Here is a 15,645-nt window from a genome sequence, read left to right on the forward strand (position 1 = left end):
CTATCAGTGTTGTCAAGAATCAAATTAAACTTTAAAAAGCAATAGAGCAATGATCTTCAGTGTACACACATATTTTTTTAATCAAGAAAAGAAAGAACAAAGATCCAGTCATGCAGTAAATCGATCTTCAGTTATTGCAACCGATTATTGCTCCTGTGCAGCTCCACTTGTTCATGAATTATAAAAAATACAAATGTGAAAAATGAGTGAAACATTACAATGGAGGTTATGGATCTAATCATATTTTATATCTAAATATAGAAAGAAATCTTAAGAAAAGTTTCAAAAATTTACCAGAGGACTTATGAAAATATAACATTCAACATCAGAGTTGCCTTGGTATGCACTACTTAAAAGACTCGAGCTCTGCCCAGGAGTCTATTTATCTTTTATTGGTGCTTTATTTAGGTTTCACAGGCCTGACAGCTGATTTGAACTATTGGTTCTCATCAGAGACCAAATAGAAACCTAGAGAGCAAAAACTCTCGATATCTTGATAGTCCAATTTTCGAAAATTAAATAGTAATGACTGAAAACATTTTCTATTACATAACATATTTTTAAACTAATAAAATAAAAACCCACCTAATAAAAAGCATTGTAATTTATGCACATGCTCTTATCCATACCTTCTCTGTCATTAACTGTCTGCTGTCCATTATCCCTCTTGCTTTAATTGAAAAATGAATGACAGTCCATCCTTTTACATGAAGAATCATGCACTTCATAATGGTAAGAAAATTACCTTGACTAGAACACTTTACACAGCTTATTAAATCTTTACTTCAGCCTGCTCATCAAAAATCATTGAAGTAATAAATTACATTAAGTGTTGTACCCCCAAGACTGCATCAGTATCTCTACTCCCAAAACTATGGTGGAATGTTCTTTGCACAGGAAAGTAAAAAAAAAAAAAAAAAAAAAAAAGCATGTGCAGAATATATAGGGAAATATTCTATTGGTATTCCATCAAATTTAATGGCTTTCAAATGCACTCGTTCCTAAGCATGATGCATTCAGAGTTATAGCCCTGGATATTAATATCATTATTGCACCCTACATGGAGTCAGCAGACTTATCATGGGAGGTTCATTCAACTGATAACTTAAAATCCTTAACACTCCTTGCATTAACAACATGTTTTGGTAATGCATTCCATTCACTGACAATTCTCCATTTAAAAAAATCTACTTCTCACACCTCTCTTCACTACACGCAACTTCCAGGGATGACCTCTGGTTTTTCTCCTATCACCTACTACGCTTTTTATAATCTCATCTGAATTAATCCGATAAAATCCTCTCACTAACTTAAATGTCTCTATCATATCACATCTTTTCCTCCTATTCACTAAACTCTGCAATCCACATTTTTTCAACATCTCTCTCCATAGCAGGCAGTCCAAAGTCAATATATTGTCTTAGTTGCTTGCCCCTGGCCCCTTTCCAATGTCTCCACACTACACTGAAAACCAGGTGACCAGAGTTGAGTGCAATAGTCCAAGTGTGGTCTGACTAGTAATTTATACAGTGGACATCCACTTTAGAATATATAGATCACATATTCTGTAAGCTGATCAACTAACCTTAAGGGCAATCTCAGTCATCTCACACATGAAAGATACATTAGTACTGGGAATATTTATGTGAAAAGATGAGAAGAATGAACTTGGTAGCATTGGATTTAAACACCTGCAATCATACTGTTTAGGATATACATAGCAAGTAAGGCTGTTCCAAAGGATAGCAGGAGAATAAACAGAGCAGCCCTGGGAATTTGGAGTTGAAGGGATGGTAAAACATTCATCTCTCACTATAGTAGCAAACTGCTACCAAAATATCCTCCAAAGCATTCACAGTGCAATGCTGAGGGAAATTTACTATAAGAAACTATTCCTATGAGAGTCATCTGTAGGTTACTAATACTACAAATCTGTAGATTTGCTAATATTTATTTCTTTTATCTTTAATTTGCAGGCTGGCTGTTCTCATTTAGTGATTATTCTAAGTCACCAGTGCTCCAGAGATCTTCAGCCATTTGCAGGTGAAAATCAAAATAATGAAAGAAATATATATTTTTGATATATTGTAATTGTAAATACAGTAAAACCCCTTTTTTACACTTTTCATGGGACTGATGGAAAAAAGTGTAAATAGCAGAAAAGTGTATATAGCAGGAAACGTAAAAAAAAATTTTAAAAAGGCTAAAAGATAACTTACTGCTAGTATGTGAGTCTACATACTAGATTACAAAATTTAATAACTAAAAATAAATGAATTTATAATTACTTACATTTATCTATTTAAAAAAATCTTCATATGTGGATTGTTTTTGCTTTTCGTTTTTTTTGACATAGCGTCAGATTGCTTTGCATTGAGTTCATTGCTTGACCTGTTTTTTACTATTGTGTTCAAACTGGACACGGAGAGTCAAAGTATCTTTTGCTAAATGCACACGTGTTCCAGCATGCCAATCTACACGTCGCAGAATTGCCATCTTTTCTTCTACCAAATACATTTTGTCTTTTTTCTACCACTAACATGGATAATCCACCACCGCAACTTGAAAGCAACTTTCACATGCTAAATTACGTAGCAGAAATTCTGCAATATCAATTCGTACTCTGATTGAAAAATCACGGTATCGCTCATCACTACATTACTGCTGCAAGCATGCAAGTCACCGTGATGACTTGCACGCTTGCAGTGCAAGTGTGATGGCGGAAACAAAACTACAGCGAAAGCAACGGCATCTGCGCCATGCACAGATGTCCGCAGAAATCGATTCAAAATCAGTATTGACACCCAAGGAAAAAAATGCAAATCACGAGAAATAACGTCCAAATATTGGTGGGAAAACAACATATCGTAAGAATAGGCCTTAAGAACGGGACCAAAGGAAAATGACGTAAATGGCAGGAAAACATAAATTGCGGGAACGTAAAAACCAAATAATTTTCAGATATTGCTGAAATTTATCTGCTTTATAGTCATCATATTCTTGCTATGTATTCTTGCTTTCACGTTGTGAAATTCTTCATGCGTACCTTCAAGGGGTGTGCATGATGCTATGATAGTATTACATGATATGTCAGGATCCAGTATTGTTAGATCTTATATTTCAGTCTTCTTACTGTATCAGTTCACCTTAATCTTGTCTTCCTCTGGATATTTTTCATACTGTCTGGGCATCAAACACTTGTTTTACTAATATTTCCACTCTCATTCCATTTAAGTGACCAGACCACCTTAAATTAGCTATTCTACACACATTTTTCAATGCTGACAATGTCAAATTGCTTCCTGATATCTTCATTTTTATATTATTCTGCCACCATTGATTGGCATCTTTCAATGTTCTGATTTTTTCAAAACTATTATATCTGTGATTTCTAGTCTTGGACCAGTTGTTTTTATGTCAAACCCAGTTCTTAGATACATATGTTAAAATTGGTTTGATAACCATCTTATAGACTGCTATTTCAGTGTTTGGGCTAATTTCTCTTTTATTTTTCATATAAATTTATTCATCTTGCTTTCCACCATACTCAGCTGTTGTCTATTCCATTTAAATGGTTTGTATAAAAATATTATTATTATTTATACAGGTACTCCATGGAGTCAAAAGACTCATCATGGGAGAGCCACACTATCTCTTTAGATGTATCCGCTGTTAAGATGCTCACAACTAACTCTGGCAATCCATTCTGCTCATTCACCACTCTCCAAGTAAAAAATCTAGTTACCTTATGAAATGTGAATAAATTTCTAAGGCAGGACCTACCTTTTACAAAGCAATGCTGTCTCCTATAGAGTATCATATACCCCTTTTATGTAATGGAGCTATCCCTTTGAGCCTTGCCAGAGCTGAGGTTCAGATTAAACAACTTCATTAGAGGCACTGCCAGTTCACTTGCACATTTATGTAGCACACAAGCTGACATACCATTCGGACCCACTGCTGTATTCACATTGATATTTTTCAATGCATTAAGTACATCCGGTTCATCTACCTCAATTCTTACATCAGTCTCTCATATTACTAACTGCAAAATCACGTCTGTATGATATACTCTTGCAAAGTAATCAGTTAGTAACTGAGCTGTTTCTTTTAATTCAGTCACTTTCCTGCCATCTGCACTGAGTAAAGTTATCTTTCCATAATCATTCTTTCTCTTACTTGCTGCATAGCAAAAAGCTCTTTTGGATTTACTTTGTCCTGCTTAGCTTTTTTTGACTAAAAATTCTACATGTTGAGCAACCTCCCATGACAAGACTGCATGGTCACTTTCCCCAATTGAAGATTCAAGTTGCTACTGCAGTTATAGGTTGATCTTCTTATGCTATTACTATATCCAACACTCTCAAACCCCTGGTCCCCCTCCATCACATGCTGTTTCAGGTAATTATCCTTTAGTAACTGTATAAATTCCATTTTGCCATGTGCCCTTTCTTCCTTCTAATCTATATCCCCCATAGTTAGTCTCCCATGATACTTGCTTGGCCTGCACTCATTGTGCTAATCTGGCAATATATGTCATCCACATTTTCTTCTGGACCCCCCAGATCTATAACAGCAACCAACAATATATTTTGTCTTGTTGGCCTCTATCTTGCACCAGACAGCCCCATTTCCCTCAGACCTACAATCTTCCTTAACTCCTATTTTTATTGGTTGAAGTTCTTCAGCTATCACTAATAATATCCCTCCTTCTGTCCTATTTCCTTTATACAATATCCATTATATTTTATCCCTGTAACTACATCATTCTCTGACAACCAGGTCTCATGGATGCCAATAATTTTTGGCCATGTCGAGCTGACTAATATCAAAAACTCCTCCCTTATTTCTGATCCTTCGAGCATTCATGTGCATGCATCTCAACATTCCCTTGGGCCCACAGTTATCCTTACATATTGTCATTACCAGCCTATTCACATTCGAAACCTGGGAAACTACCTAGCTCTTCACAATCATTCCTGCACTTACACTCATTTGTCCCAGGTGCAGCTAGACACATGATTGATTGCTTCTCCCCTAATTTCTCTAGTTTCCCTAGTTTTGCACATCTAAACTCTCACTGAACAATACTTTCTCCAAACATGTAATTCCAAAACCATTTAAGTGCAGTCCATCAGGCTTATGCAGATCCTTTCATCCATGAGAATCACTCCACATATCTATAAACTGCTTACGATTCCTTCAATACAATCTTCTCATTTACTCATTGACAATCATGGCCCTTCTTAGTTCTGTCCTATAATACCAAGGCATCAAACTCACAATCTTACTCTTCATTTTGTGTGCCTACCAAAATAATTAACTCATTCACTTTTTTCTTCTGTAAACTTACAGCTTCACTAATATCTTTTATTTCTTGCACCTTAGAAACATGCTTTCATCACTCTCTCATTAAGTATACCTCTTATCATCAAATCCCCATACAATGCATTTTCTTTTTTTCCCAATTTCTTGCACTTTTATACTTATTCACTCTTTCTCTCTTTCTCTTGATCTTTCAGATCTGTAACGACAGATCGTCACAGATCTGAAAGATTATTTTTTGAGTCAGCTGTGGCTTTCAGGAATTCCCCTAACCTGAACAAATATGGTTACATTAATTTCTCAAAAATTTGGTAGACTGTTCTCTTAAGAGCAACTCCCACATAGCTGTAATGTTTTTTTTTTTTCCCTTCACTTACTCTTGCGTATACAAGCTGTGTTGTGCTCTGAAAATATAAGCAGCTAATAAAACATCTTTTGTTTTATTCTTAACATCTTTTGTTTTATTATTGATAAAACTGTTTGGTGTTGTTAATACTATTAAAAATAAGTCATGAATTACATGCTAAGATTAAAATTATTAAATTTAGTTATAATGGTGTATCAAGCACTGAGAGAGAGGCTGCATGCTAAACTCACCTTGCACTACTGTTGTTCAAGTTGTTAAAAACAAAGATAAATTTCTAACTTAAATGAAATGTGCTACACTAGTTAATACTACAGTTATTCTTAAAATTGACAATCCTGTTGCTAGAATGGCAAACCTTTTTTTTCAGTGATGTAGTTGATGACCAAAATGATTGGCATATTTCCTTAAATGAAGCTATTCAGAATAAATTTTATTTGTGGAAATTATTCTAAATTTTTGTTTACCTATCTGACTTAAATAAACGCTTTAGTTACATCATTTACATACGTGTAAACATGACTGCTTAAAAATGTTATTAAACCATTACATGCATCTACAAGTGCAAAAAAAAAAAAAAAAAAAAAAAACCGATTCACTATGCAACGAAATTCTCTGTACAAGGGTGGGCTGGAACCTAACATGTCGTATGACCTTGGTGTGCCTATGATACAATAATAATAATTCTGAGATCAATTTTTTTCAGATACAATATTTATGTGATTATTATATAAGTATTGTATCTAGTTGTATATTGTTACAATTTTGTATGCTTATTGATGACCCTTTTGAAGATATAACAAACTTCAATTACAATATGGAAGATTTTTATTTTGTTCTACCATTAATAAATTATAATTATGAAAGGACTATAAATCTAAAAATACTTTGTATACAGTTCATTCTAGTATTTGTATTTAAAATTAGTGCCATGTTAGGAAATATGCATTTCTTGCTTTCAATAGTAATGGCTCTGAGATGCAGCTATGAAACCGAGTCAGTTGTAAGACAATAAATTTTTCACCCTCCCTGCTCTTTCAGATTTTCAACTTACTTTACTGCAATTTTGTTCTGCTGCACAGTATTGCAGTGAAATGAAATTTCATTCTTGATGTGTTCTTTTTAAACAGCGATGAAATTCTTAGAAATTATTATATTTTTGTTAAAACTAGCTTGATTTAAAAAATAATTGAATCACATATTAGAATTATATTTTTATGAATGCAAAAATGGCAATACAGGTAAATGTTTCTATAATTACTAAATCACGTAAGGAATTGACAAAGTATATAAGAATATAAATTAAATAACACTTTAATAAATATTTCCAATATTTCGGCAACGTCACGTTGCCATCTTCAAAAGGAACTTACAAAAAAAGCACATGCATGTAGGCACTACAACACAGTAACTGAGAATGAAGTGAGGAAGCTATTGTTCTCCTAAAAGTCCTGAGTGCCCCCTAGCGGGCTATGTAGGTGTTCTTGGCCATTGGGCTGAAGGTCTGCTGATGTAAGCCTCCCAAATTTGGGGCAGTCTCATGCAACCAAATTTGTTGAGGTTTGGATGGCATTGATTCCCCCACATACAAATTAGCTAAACATTTGGCCAAAGCGTTCAGATACTATACTGGCAACACACCATTACACATAAAAAAAACTCAGCCCACTTCAAAGCCAGCATAGAAAACCTTACACTCCAACATACTGACATAATGGTCAGCTTTGACGTCTCCTCCTTATTCACAAATGTCCCACTGAAGGGAGCTAATCCAAGCTAAATTTCCTCCTGATATCTCAGCCCTATTTCAGTTCACAATGAACTCAAGCTATTTTGTTTGGCAAGGAAAATTCTACAAACAAATAGAGGGGACAGCCATGGGTTCACCGCTCTCCCCACCCTTGGCCAATTTCTTTATGGAGACCTTTGAAGAAAAAGCCTTGGCCTCTGTCCCACAAAAACCAACCATATGGCTTCGCTACGTTGATGATATATTCGCTATTTGGCCACATGGCTCTGATACACTCCTCTCCTTCTTAACACACTTAAAAACCAGCACCCCAGAATCAAGTTCACTCTGGAAAAAGAGGAAAACAACAGCCTCCCTTTCCTAGACACACTAGTCACCCGCCAACCTGATGGAACCTTGGTTTTCTTAGTTTATAGAAAACCCACCCATACAGGCAGGTACATTCACCAACAACCCCTCCCCCCCCTCTAACAACAATATGGAGTGGTGAAAACACTATACAACAGGGCCAAACTAATCTGTTCAAACAACAAGGCCCTAAACACTGAACTAAATCACATCCTCAACACTTTCTCAGCCAATGGCTTCCCCCCCCCCTATGAAATCCAAAAAATATTGAAACCAACAAACCACAATTCCCCCTCCCTCCCTCCCTTCACATCAAGGATTACTCTAAATCCATCACCATTCCCTACATCTGAGGCACCTCGGAAAAAATTACCAAAATCTTTAAAAAACATGACTTGACCTCCTGTTACAGACCATACAGAAAATTGACATCCCTTATCCACTCCACTAAAGACTAACCACTTCCCCTAGACCTACCTGATGTATACCAGGTCCCTTGCAGCTGTAAACTGTCTTACTTTGACCAAACAGCAGGACAGCAAATATCAGAATTTCGGAACACAAAGACTACATCCAGTTTCACGAGTACAGCCACTCAGGTCTTGCAGACCATGCTCTGGATTCATGCCACAGAATACAGTGGAAGAGCTACAATAATACACCATAGCAAGTTCAAATTCAAAAGACTATTCATAGAATCAGTCCTAAGAAACTCTCTAAACCTCAACAAATTTGGTTGCATGAGACTGCCCCAAATTTGGGAGGCTTACATCAGCTGCCCAACGGCCAAGAACACCCACGTAACCTGCTAGGGGGGCACCATCAGGACTTTTAGGAGAACAATAGCTTCCTCACTTCATTCTCAGTTACTGTGTTGTAGTGCCTATGTGCATGTGTCTTTTTTGTAAGGAATTTTGAAGATGGCAACGTGACGTTGCTGAAATATCGGAAATATTTATTAAAGTGTTATTTAATTTATATTCTTATATACATTGTCAATTCCTTAAGTGATTTAGTAATCATAACCAACGTATAAGCTTGTCTATGAAAGTTTCTTTAATTAGTAGTGTGTTCCCCCCATGGAGTCCAAGGACTCATCATGGGGGGAACACACTACTCTCATACAACTCACCATCTTCCTTACTTAATCCTCCAACTACTTAACACTACCACACACACACACACACACACAGCACTATTTACTGTCCACCACTAGTATATTTTATCTGTAAATTTTTCATGTTTGCATGGCCAATTTGCCTTTGTGCAGGATGAAAAACCTGAGCTTTCAGGTGTAACAAGCATGTAAGTAGCAGTTACTACTATCAACAACATGTGCTGATGTGTCCAGTTTGATTGTGACCTCACATTCAAACTGCTGGATAATTAACACTACAGCCACTGACTCAACATTAAATAAAACTGCTTCCAGTTATCAGTCATTAAACTTGAAGTGCAGCGTCCATCCATAGATTCATTGAACATCATCAGATGTCATATGGTCACTCCGCTTCTCAGCGATGTGCTACACCAGTCCTCACTAAGTGGTCTTCTTGTATTATTTTTTTTTATGTTTCTCCCACCCACGAAAGGCTATTTGCAAACCTAAAGTATGCTTTCTACCATGAGTGGGCTACAGATATTTTGTTTTCTATTTTTTATCAACTTTATATTTTTAATTTATTTTTTGCATAGTCTGTAAGCTTTGTGAGACCAAACATGGAACTTTTTCAATCCACTTCAGGCCTTTAGTAAGTATGGCAGTGGTCTCGCACCAGGTGATGAAATTCATCTCCTTTCTAAAGATGAATATTCTGCTCTTCTGGAGTATGCTCCAGAGTATGTATGATGTATGCTCTTCTGGAGGCGTCAGCTCTCTCTGAAGACTAATCACTCTAGACATGCCATCCATTCATCTCATTGAGGGTCTATCACTTTCTCTTTTTCCTAGAGCTTTACATTCTGTTATTTTAAGAAGTCCTCCTTCCATCCTTTCAATATGTCCAAAGTACAGGTAACCTTCGTATAATGCAGTACTTATACAATGCTGTTTCGATATAACGTGGTCTACAAACAGTAGTAACCCTTTATCCTTTTATATATTTTTCAACACGTGACTTAAAAATCAAATTTTGTCTTGGTTAAATTTGCATCTGCTCGTATCGCGCATGTAGTTATAAGTAGCGAATTTATATTAGGGGAAATATCCCTTAGCACGCATGCATGTCAATTGTTTACCGTATAAAGTATTTATTGTTGAAAATTATCTTTGTTTTCTGCCAGGAAAGCGCATTAAAAATCATAAGTGTGTTAATCTCAAGCTGATCACTTTATTTTTTGGTGAGTTACATACAGTATATAATGTTTTTTTTATGTAAAAAAAAAAAAATTTTTATAGTAATGGCCATTTAGAGCGCTTTTGCGATATGGTTGAAAACAAAATTAGTGAATTAATTGATGGAGAAATAGATTTAAATAAGGAGGAACTGGTACAATTAATAGATGACGTCGAATCAAATGGCGGGGAAAGTTCTGACAAAGATTTTGATTGTGACAATCTGTTAAAGAATTCGGTTTAAAGAAATTAGAAGGATTGGACTTGGCAAGAAACTTATTTTATGGATAATGATCTCCCAGTGGAGTGTTCCAGAAAATTCACGAGACAATTGGATATTTGTTTAGCTCAGTATTATGAACTTAATAAAAAAATTGCAGCATAGTGGTAAGCAAGATCTTATTACTGACTTGATAACTAAAGCAACTGAAGTATGCAATGAGAATTATACAAATGCTGTATAAGAGATTTCAAGTGATGACGACATCTGGCCACTCGTAAATAAAGAACATCTACGAAATGTTAGTTTTGAAGAGAGTGATGACGATTAAAATATACACTTTATTTTATTTTGCCTAAAACATTTATGTATTATGTGCAATGAAGTTTACATACAATTTATATTTTTTATAATTTTATACTATGTATTTGTTTTCTTAACTTACATGAATTATCTGAATTAAATACAAATATTTTTTTGTTGGATATGTCATTGTTTATATAATCTTAAAAAAAAATGATTTCGGAACCTACCCCTACTTTTTCTATGTGATCTGAGTCTCGCATAACGCGATTTATATAACACGCCATTTTTGTGGAACCTAACATCCTAATTTCATTTTTCTTCTGTCAATACCCTTAAGGAGTCTTAAAGTTCTACCAATCCTTTCTAGAACCCATTCATTTTTCTGCCTTTCAATATATGAGATCCTCAACAGTCTCCTATAATATCACATCTCAAAAGCAGTTGTCCTTTTCCTATCTGGCTTCTTTAGGTTCCAACAGCTACATCCAGAATTTGCAGCTTTGTTCCTATAGCGACAGCTTCATCCTACCAAATTCTGATAAGTCTCTGAGTGTTGTTTTAGCCATTCACAATCTTCTTCTGATGTCTTCCAAACAGAGTTCTTTACAATAATGATGGATCCCAGATATTTGAATTTGCTGACTTCAATTATTTTTCTGTTAAGGTACATACACTTATTTCTCAGGATCTTTCCTGCCTATATTTCCTTTGAGAACCACAATCTTTGTCTTGCTAGGATGAAGTTTAAGTCTTCTATTCTTGCCAATCTCATTAACTCTCTCAAGCATTCCTCCTAGTTCTTCCTTGTCATTACAAAGAAGTACTGTATCATCAGCATTCCTCAGATTACTCACCCAACTGCCTGCTATCCTAATTCCTTTCTTAAGCTCATCCAATGTTATGTGTATGGTATCTTCAGCATAGATACTGAACAAGTGAGCACATAAGCATCCTTGCCTACATGAAACCTATCAGTTAATCCAACACCTGTTCTTACCATTTCTTCTTGCTCACTGTACAAGTTGGCTATCAACTGATAATGCATTTAAGAAAACCTAGTATTTTCATTACCTCCAACAGTTTCACATGATCAAAAGCTTTGGAGCAGTCTACACATTACCAATTACCAATGAGATCTAACTTTTATACTTCTCAATGATTTCCAAGGCAAAGGATATGATCTCTAGTACCCTTGCCTTTCCTGAAACCTGCTTATTCCTTTGGCATCTCTACCTGAACTCTGGCTTCAACCCTATTTTAAATGGTCTTTAATAAAATCATGTTTGCATGAGAGATTAAACTTATAGTCTATATTTCTTGCAATTGTTCATATCTTCCTTCTTGTGAAGTGGTATGAATACTGACTTCTTCCGGTCTCTATGCATGTTTCCCACATCCTTGTAATCAATAAAACTGCTCCCATTTATCAGTCAATAAACTTTTAAGTGCAGGAACCATATTGTTGTTAGATCCTTGGGGCCATTCTGTTGGGGTTACATCCTTGGGGCAATATTGTTGTTAGATCCTTGGGGCCATTCTGTTGGGGTTACATCCTTGGGGCAATATTGTTGTTAGATCCTTAGCTGCTCCTCATGCCTAAGTGGCAATGGTTCCAAATAAAAATTCTTCTGGTAAGAAGGCTCTTCCAAATTTTCCTTATCCTCTCTGCTGTACAGCACTTTTTCCATCTGTTTTGATTTCTAGTTCTTCTGTTAATACTGCTTCATTCCTGTCTTTGATGTTCAATATGGACTTAATCTTGTGCTTTAGGTCATGAACTAAGCAAAACATCCTTTTTATAATTGGGCTTCTTCGTCTAGAATTCTATCTCTTTACATTTATTAGCCTAATAATTTCCCTTGTCCTGCTTGATGGCTTTTCTGACTTCTGTATGTGATATTTTATATTCTTCAGTCCCTGTGTATTTTTGTTGCCTCGTTTCAGTCAAATCCCATTTTGAATCTGATCTCTCTGAGTCTCTTGCTGGTCTTCTAATTGGGTCTAGATACTTCTTGGCTGTATCCTGTATTATAACATTGATTTCTTCTGAGTGTATCCAACTATATTGATGTTTCTTCTGTGGGACCCACTAGGGATTACTCTGACATCTAACATAGTGGGGTAGGCTTGACTTGCAATTTCAAAGTCTCAGTCTTCCTTTGGTTCTTATTTGCTGATGATATGTACCACAGTCTGCTCCAGGACAAGTACTCACATCAAAGATACTTGTCCTCCACCATTGGAGTACCAGGATATAATTAATCTTGACCTAGCAATGTTAGATGTCCAAGTATTGGTGCATTTGTGGATGTTTCTGGAAGCAGATATTAGTAATAACTTATCTGTTAGCATGGAAAAATTCCAACAATCTTTCACCATGGGCATTACATTCTCTAAGACAAAACTTGCCATATTCAGGCCTAACTGTATTCTTTCCCACCCTATGGAAAAGAGGCTTAGAAATCCCAGATATTATCCCACTTGGGATAATTTAATCTCAGCCTTGCAACATAGGGTACAAGGCTGAGATTGACTGGGAGATCAGTCTTTGGATAAGTCATGGTAGGAGTTTACCAAGATGAGAGCAAAATTATGCAGTTATTTGGAGGAGGAACTGGTTAATAAGGTCCAGAGTGTTTGGAAGAAAAATGAAAATTATATGGTATTCTGGTTGACAATGTTAACAATTTGCATTAGGTTATGACTAGCAAATGATACAGCTTTTTTTTTTCCCTTTCAACTTGATGTGTGAAGTTAGAGAAGGGGAATCAGTTTGTGTTATGAATGTTAAAGTTCTCTATGACAACAGGATTTCATGCTCGATAACAATTGGCAAGGAATGTCTGATTTTATAAAAGTGCGTGTTCCTCTTTTTATATGGAAGGTATCATGCAGTATATAGTTGGGATAGCTCAGGTGGACTGTACATGTAGAAGATGCCAGTTGGGAAGATGGGGTGGGGGGGGCTGATGTCTGTAGATGATAGTGATGTACATTATTATTACTTGTATTGATGCTCTGGATGTTGGTGACACACATTTTTTCTTCGATGACATTTGGTGTTATTTTGACACTTTTTTGAGGGTATATTTTTTGCTACTTTTGGCAATTTTTAGTTGTATTTTTCATATTTTTTGTGGAAGATTTTCAATATCCATGGTGATCCTGTATTTTTTATTGTTTTTCATAGTTGAATTAGTGCAAGAAACTAATAGAATGAAGTTATGCAGCAGAGGCAAGGGACTTATGCCCATGTGACTTCCACACAGGAAGAGTGCCTAGAATCCAATTCAGACATGGCCTCAACAGTTTCTCTGAATGCTGCTATATTTGGGCACCCTTCAGACATGCCCTGGCAAAGTAAACAGCAATAGAATTATTCATCAGTCTGCTCATTGTGAAACTCCCAGAATGCATTACTATCAAGTTCAATCCAATGTTCTAGCTAGCCACCAGCCTTCAGAATTTCTTAACAGCTGTTCCTTCAAATGGAAGAGGTGCTGGCTCTCTAATTTATTAATAATTTATTAATTGTTGAGCACACTTCCAACAAGGCCATCACCTGTACTTTTTGTATTTGGGAAGAAGGGGGGGGGGCTGAAACATGTGATAGCCACTTCATGCTTCTAATAAGCAGGACAGTAGTATTTCACTGGGAAATCAGTCATCTGCAGTCTGAGTGATCAATCAGCCTACTGGTTGAATAATTAAATTATCCATCAGATTGCTTTCTTGCTGAGGTCAGATTAGTTATAGAATTATTGCATACAGATTGATGGATAGATAATATATATATAGAGAGAGAGAGAGAACGAGCCTGCCTTCAAAAAGATTAATATCCATAGCACATTAGTACTATAGGTGGTTAGATAATCTCAGAACCTAGCTGCAGATGTCAAACATGGTATTTGTTTCAAGCCAGAAACAAGCTGTGATCTTACAGAAAGAAGGATCATGGTTTCATCAGAGTAAAAATCACCCCATACATAAAGACATTCAAATCTCTAAAGTTTATGCTGTTTATCAATTAGTTGATAAACAGCAACCTTGATTTACACTTCAGATCATCCAACCAAGTTGATCTGAAGAGTAAGTCATAGTTGTACTCTGCTCAGAGAAAATTGTTAACAAAGTCCTTACTGAAAGAACAGAAGGAATCTAAGTAAATGGCATAATTATCAACAACTTGATATATACTGATGACTTAGTATTGTTCACCACATCAGAATATGGTCTGATGAGCACCAATGAATATATGATGGACTATCATATCCATTAGTCCATATAGAAGAATGTTTATATCATAAAAGTACAGATATGCAAATTCAGGAAACTGTTTCAATTACAATTAAGACAAAAAAAAAAAAAACATAAGAAGAATTGCATATTCCAGCAGAAAATTAATGGATATCATTTCACTTTTAACAGAAACCAAAATATCTGTCATAATGTTCATCCTAAAATGCAATGTTTTGGTTCATGCTAATATTTGATTTAGCAACATGAATGGCATGGATGGATATAAAGACTGGAATGATACATGTTTGCCTCCAACCTCTGAATAAGATACTTATTAAATTACGCTAGGAATTTACAACGTACAAATGATATAAATTAAAATTAAACTTTAATCTATATTCCAATATTTCGGCAACGTTACGTTGCCATTTTCACAGGAATTAATTTATATCATTTGTACGTTGTAAATTCCTTAAGTAATTTAATAAGCATGTATAACCGACATCTAGGCCTTTCTACGAGAATCTCTGAATAAGATAATATCTTAATATACTGAGAAAGTATAGAAATCATTAACTTGGTAACTTCTTCCAGTGATCATGCTGTTATATTTTCAGTGGCATGTTATTTGTGACCAAATTTCATTATTTTGTATATTATTATTATTACTGCTTTGCCATTCCTTTCCTAGAAAGATGTTTGAGAACTTTTTACTTATAATTTATTTTCTGATTGTAACATTTGTTAAATTTATATAT

The 15,645-nt window shown here is 35.4% G+C and overlaps 1 protein-coding gene across 1 annotated transcript in view; it reads left to right on the forward strand.

Annotated features, from left to right (window-relative positions):
- LOC150095553 (proteasome adapter and scaffold protein ECM29) overlaps positions 1-15,645 on the forward strand; it is a 691,438-nt gene that overhangs the window by 547,572 nt on the left and 128,221 nt on the right. The window contains exon 35 of the mRNA XM_090409825.1: positions 1,977-2,043. Within this exon, the coding sequence (XP_090265951.1) occupies positions 1,977-2,043 (67 nt within the window). The remainder of the gene's footprint in view (positions 1-1,976; positions 2,044-15,645) is intronic.

The sequence above is a fragment of the Typopeltis vanoorti genome, chromosome 20 (assembly GCF_054136105.1).
Source record: "Typopeltis vanoorti isolate ZY-2024b chromosome 20, IOZ_Tvanoo_1.0, whole genome shotgun sequence".
Taxonomy (NCBI): domain Eukaryota; kingdom Metazoa; phylum Arthropoda; class Arachnida; order Uropygi; family Thelyphonidae; genus Typopeltis; species Typopeltis vanoorti.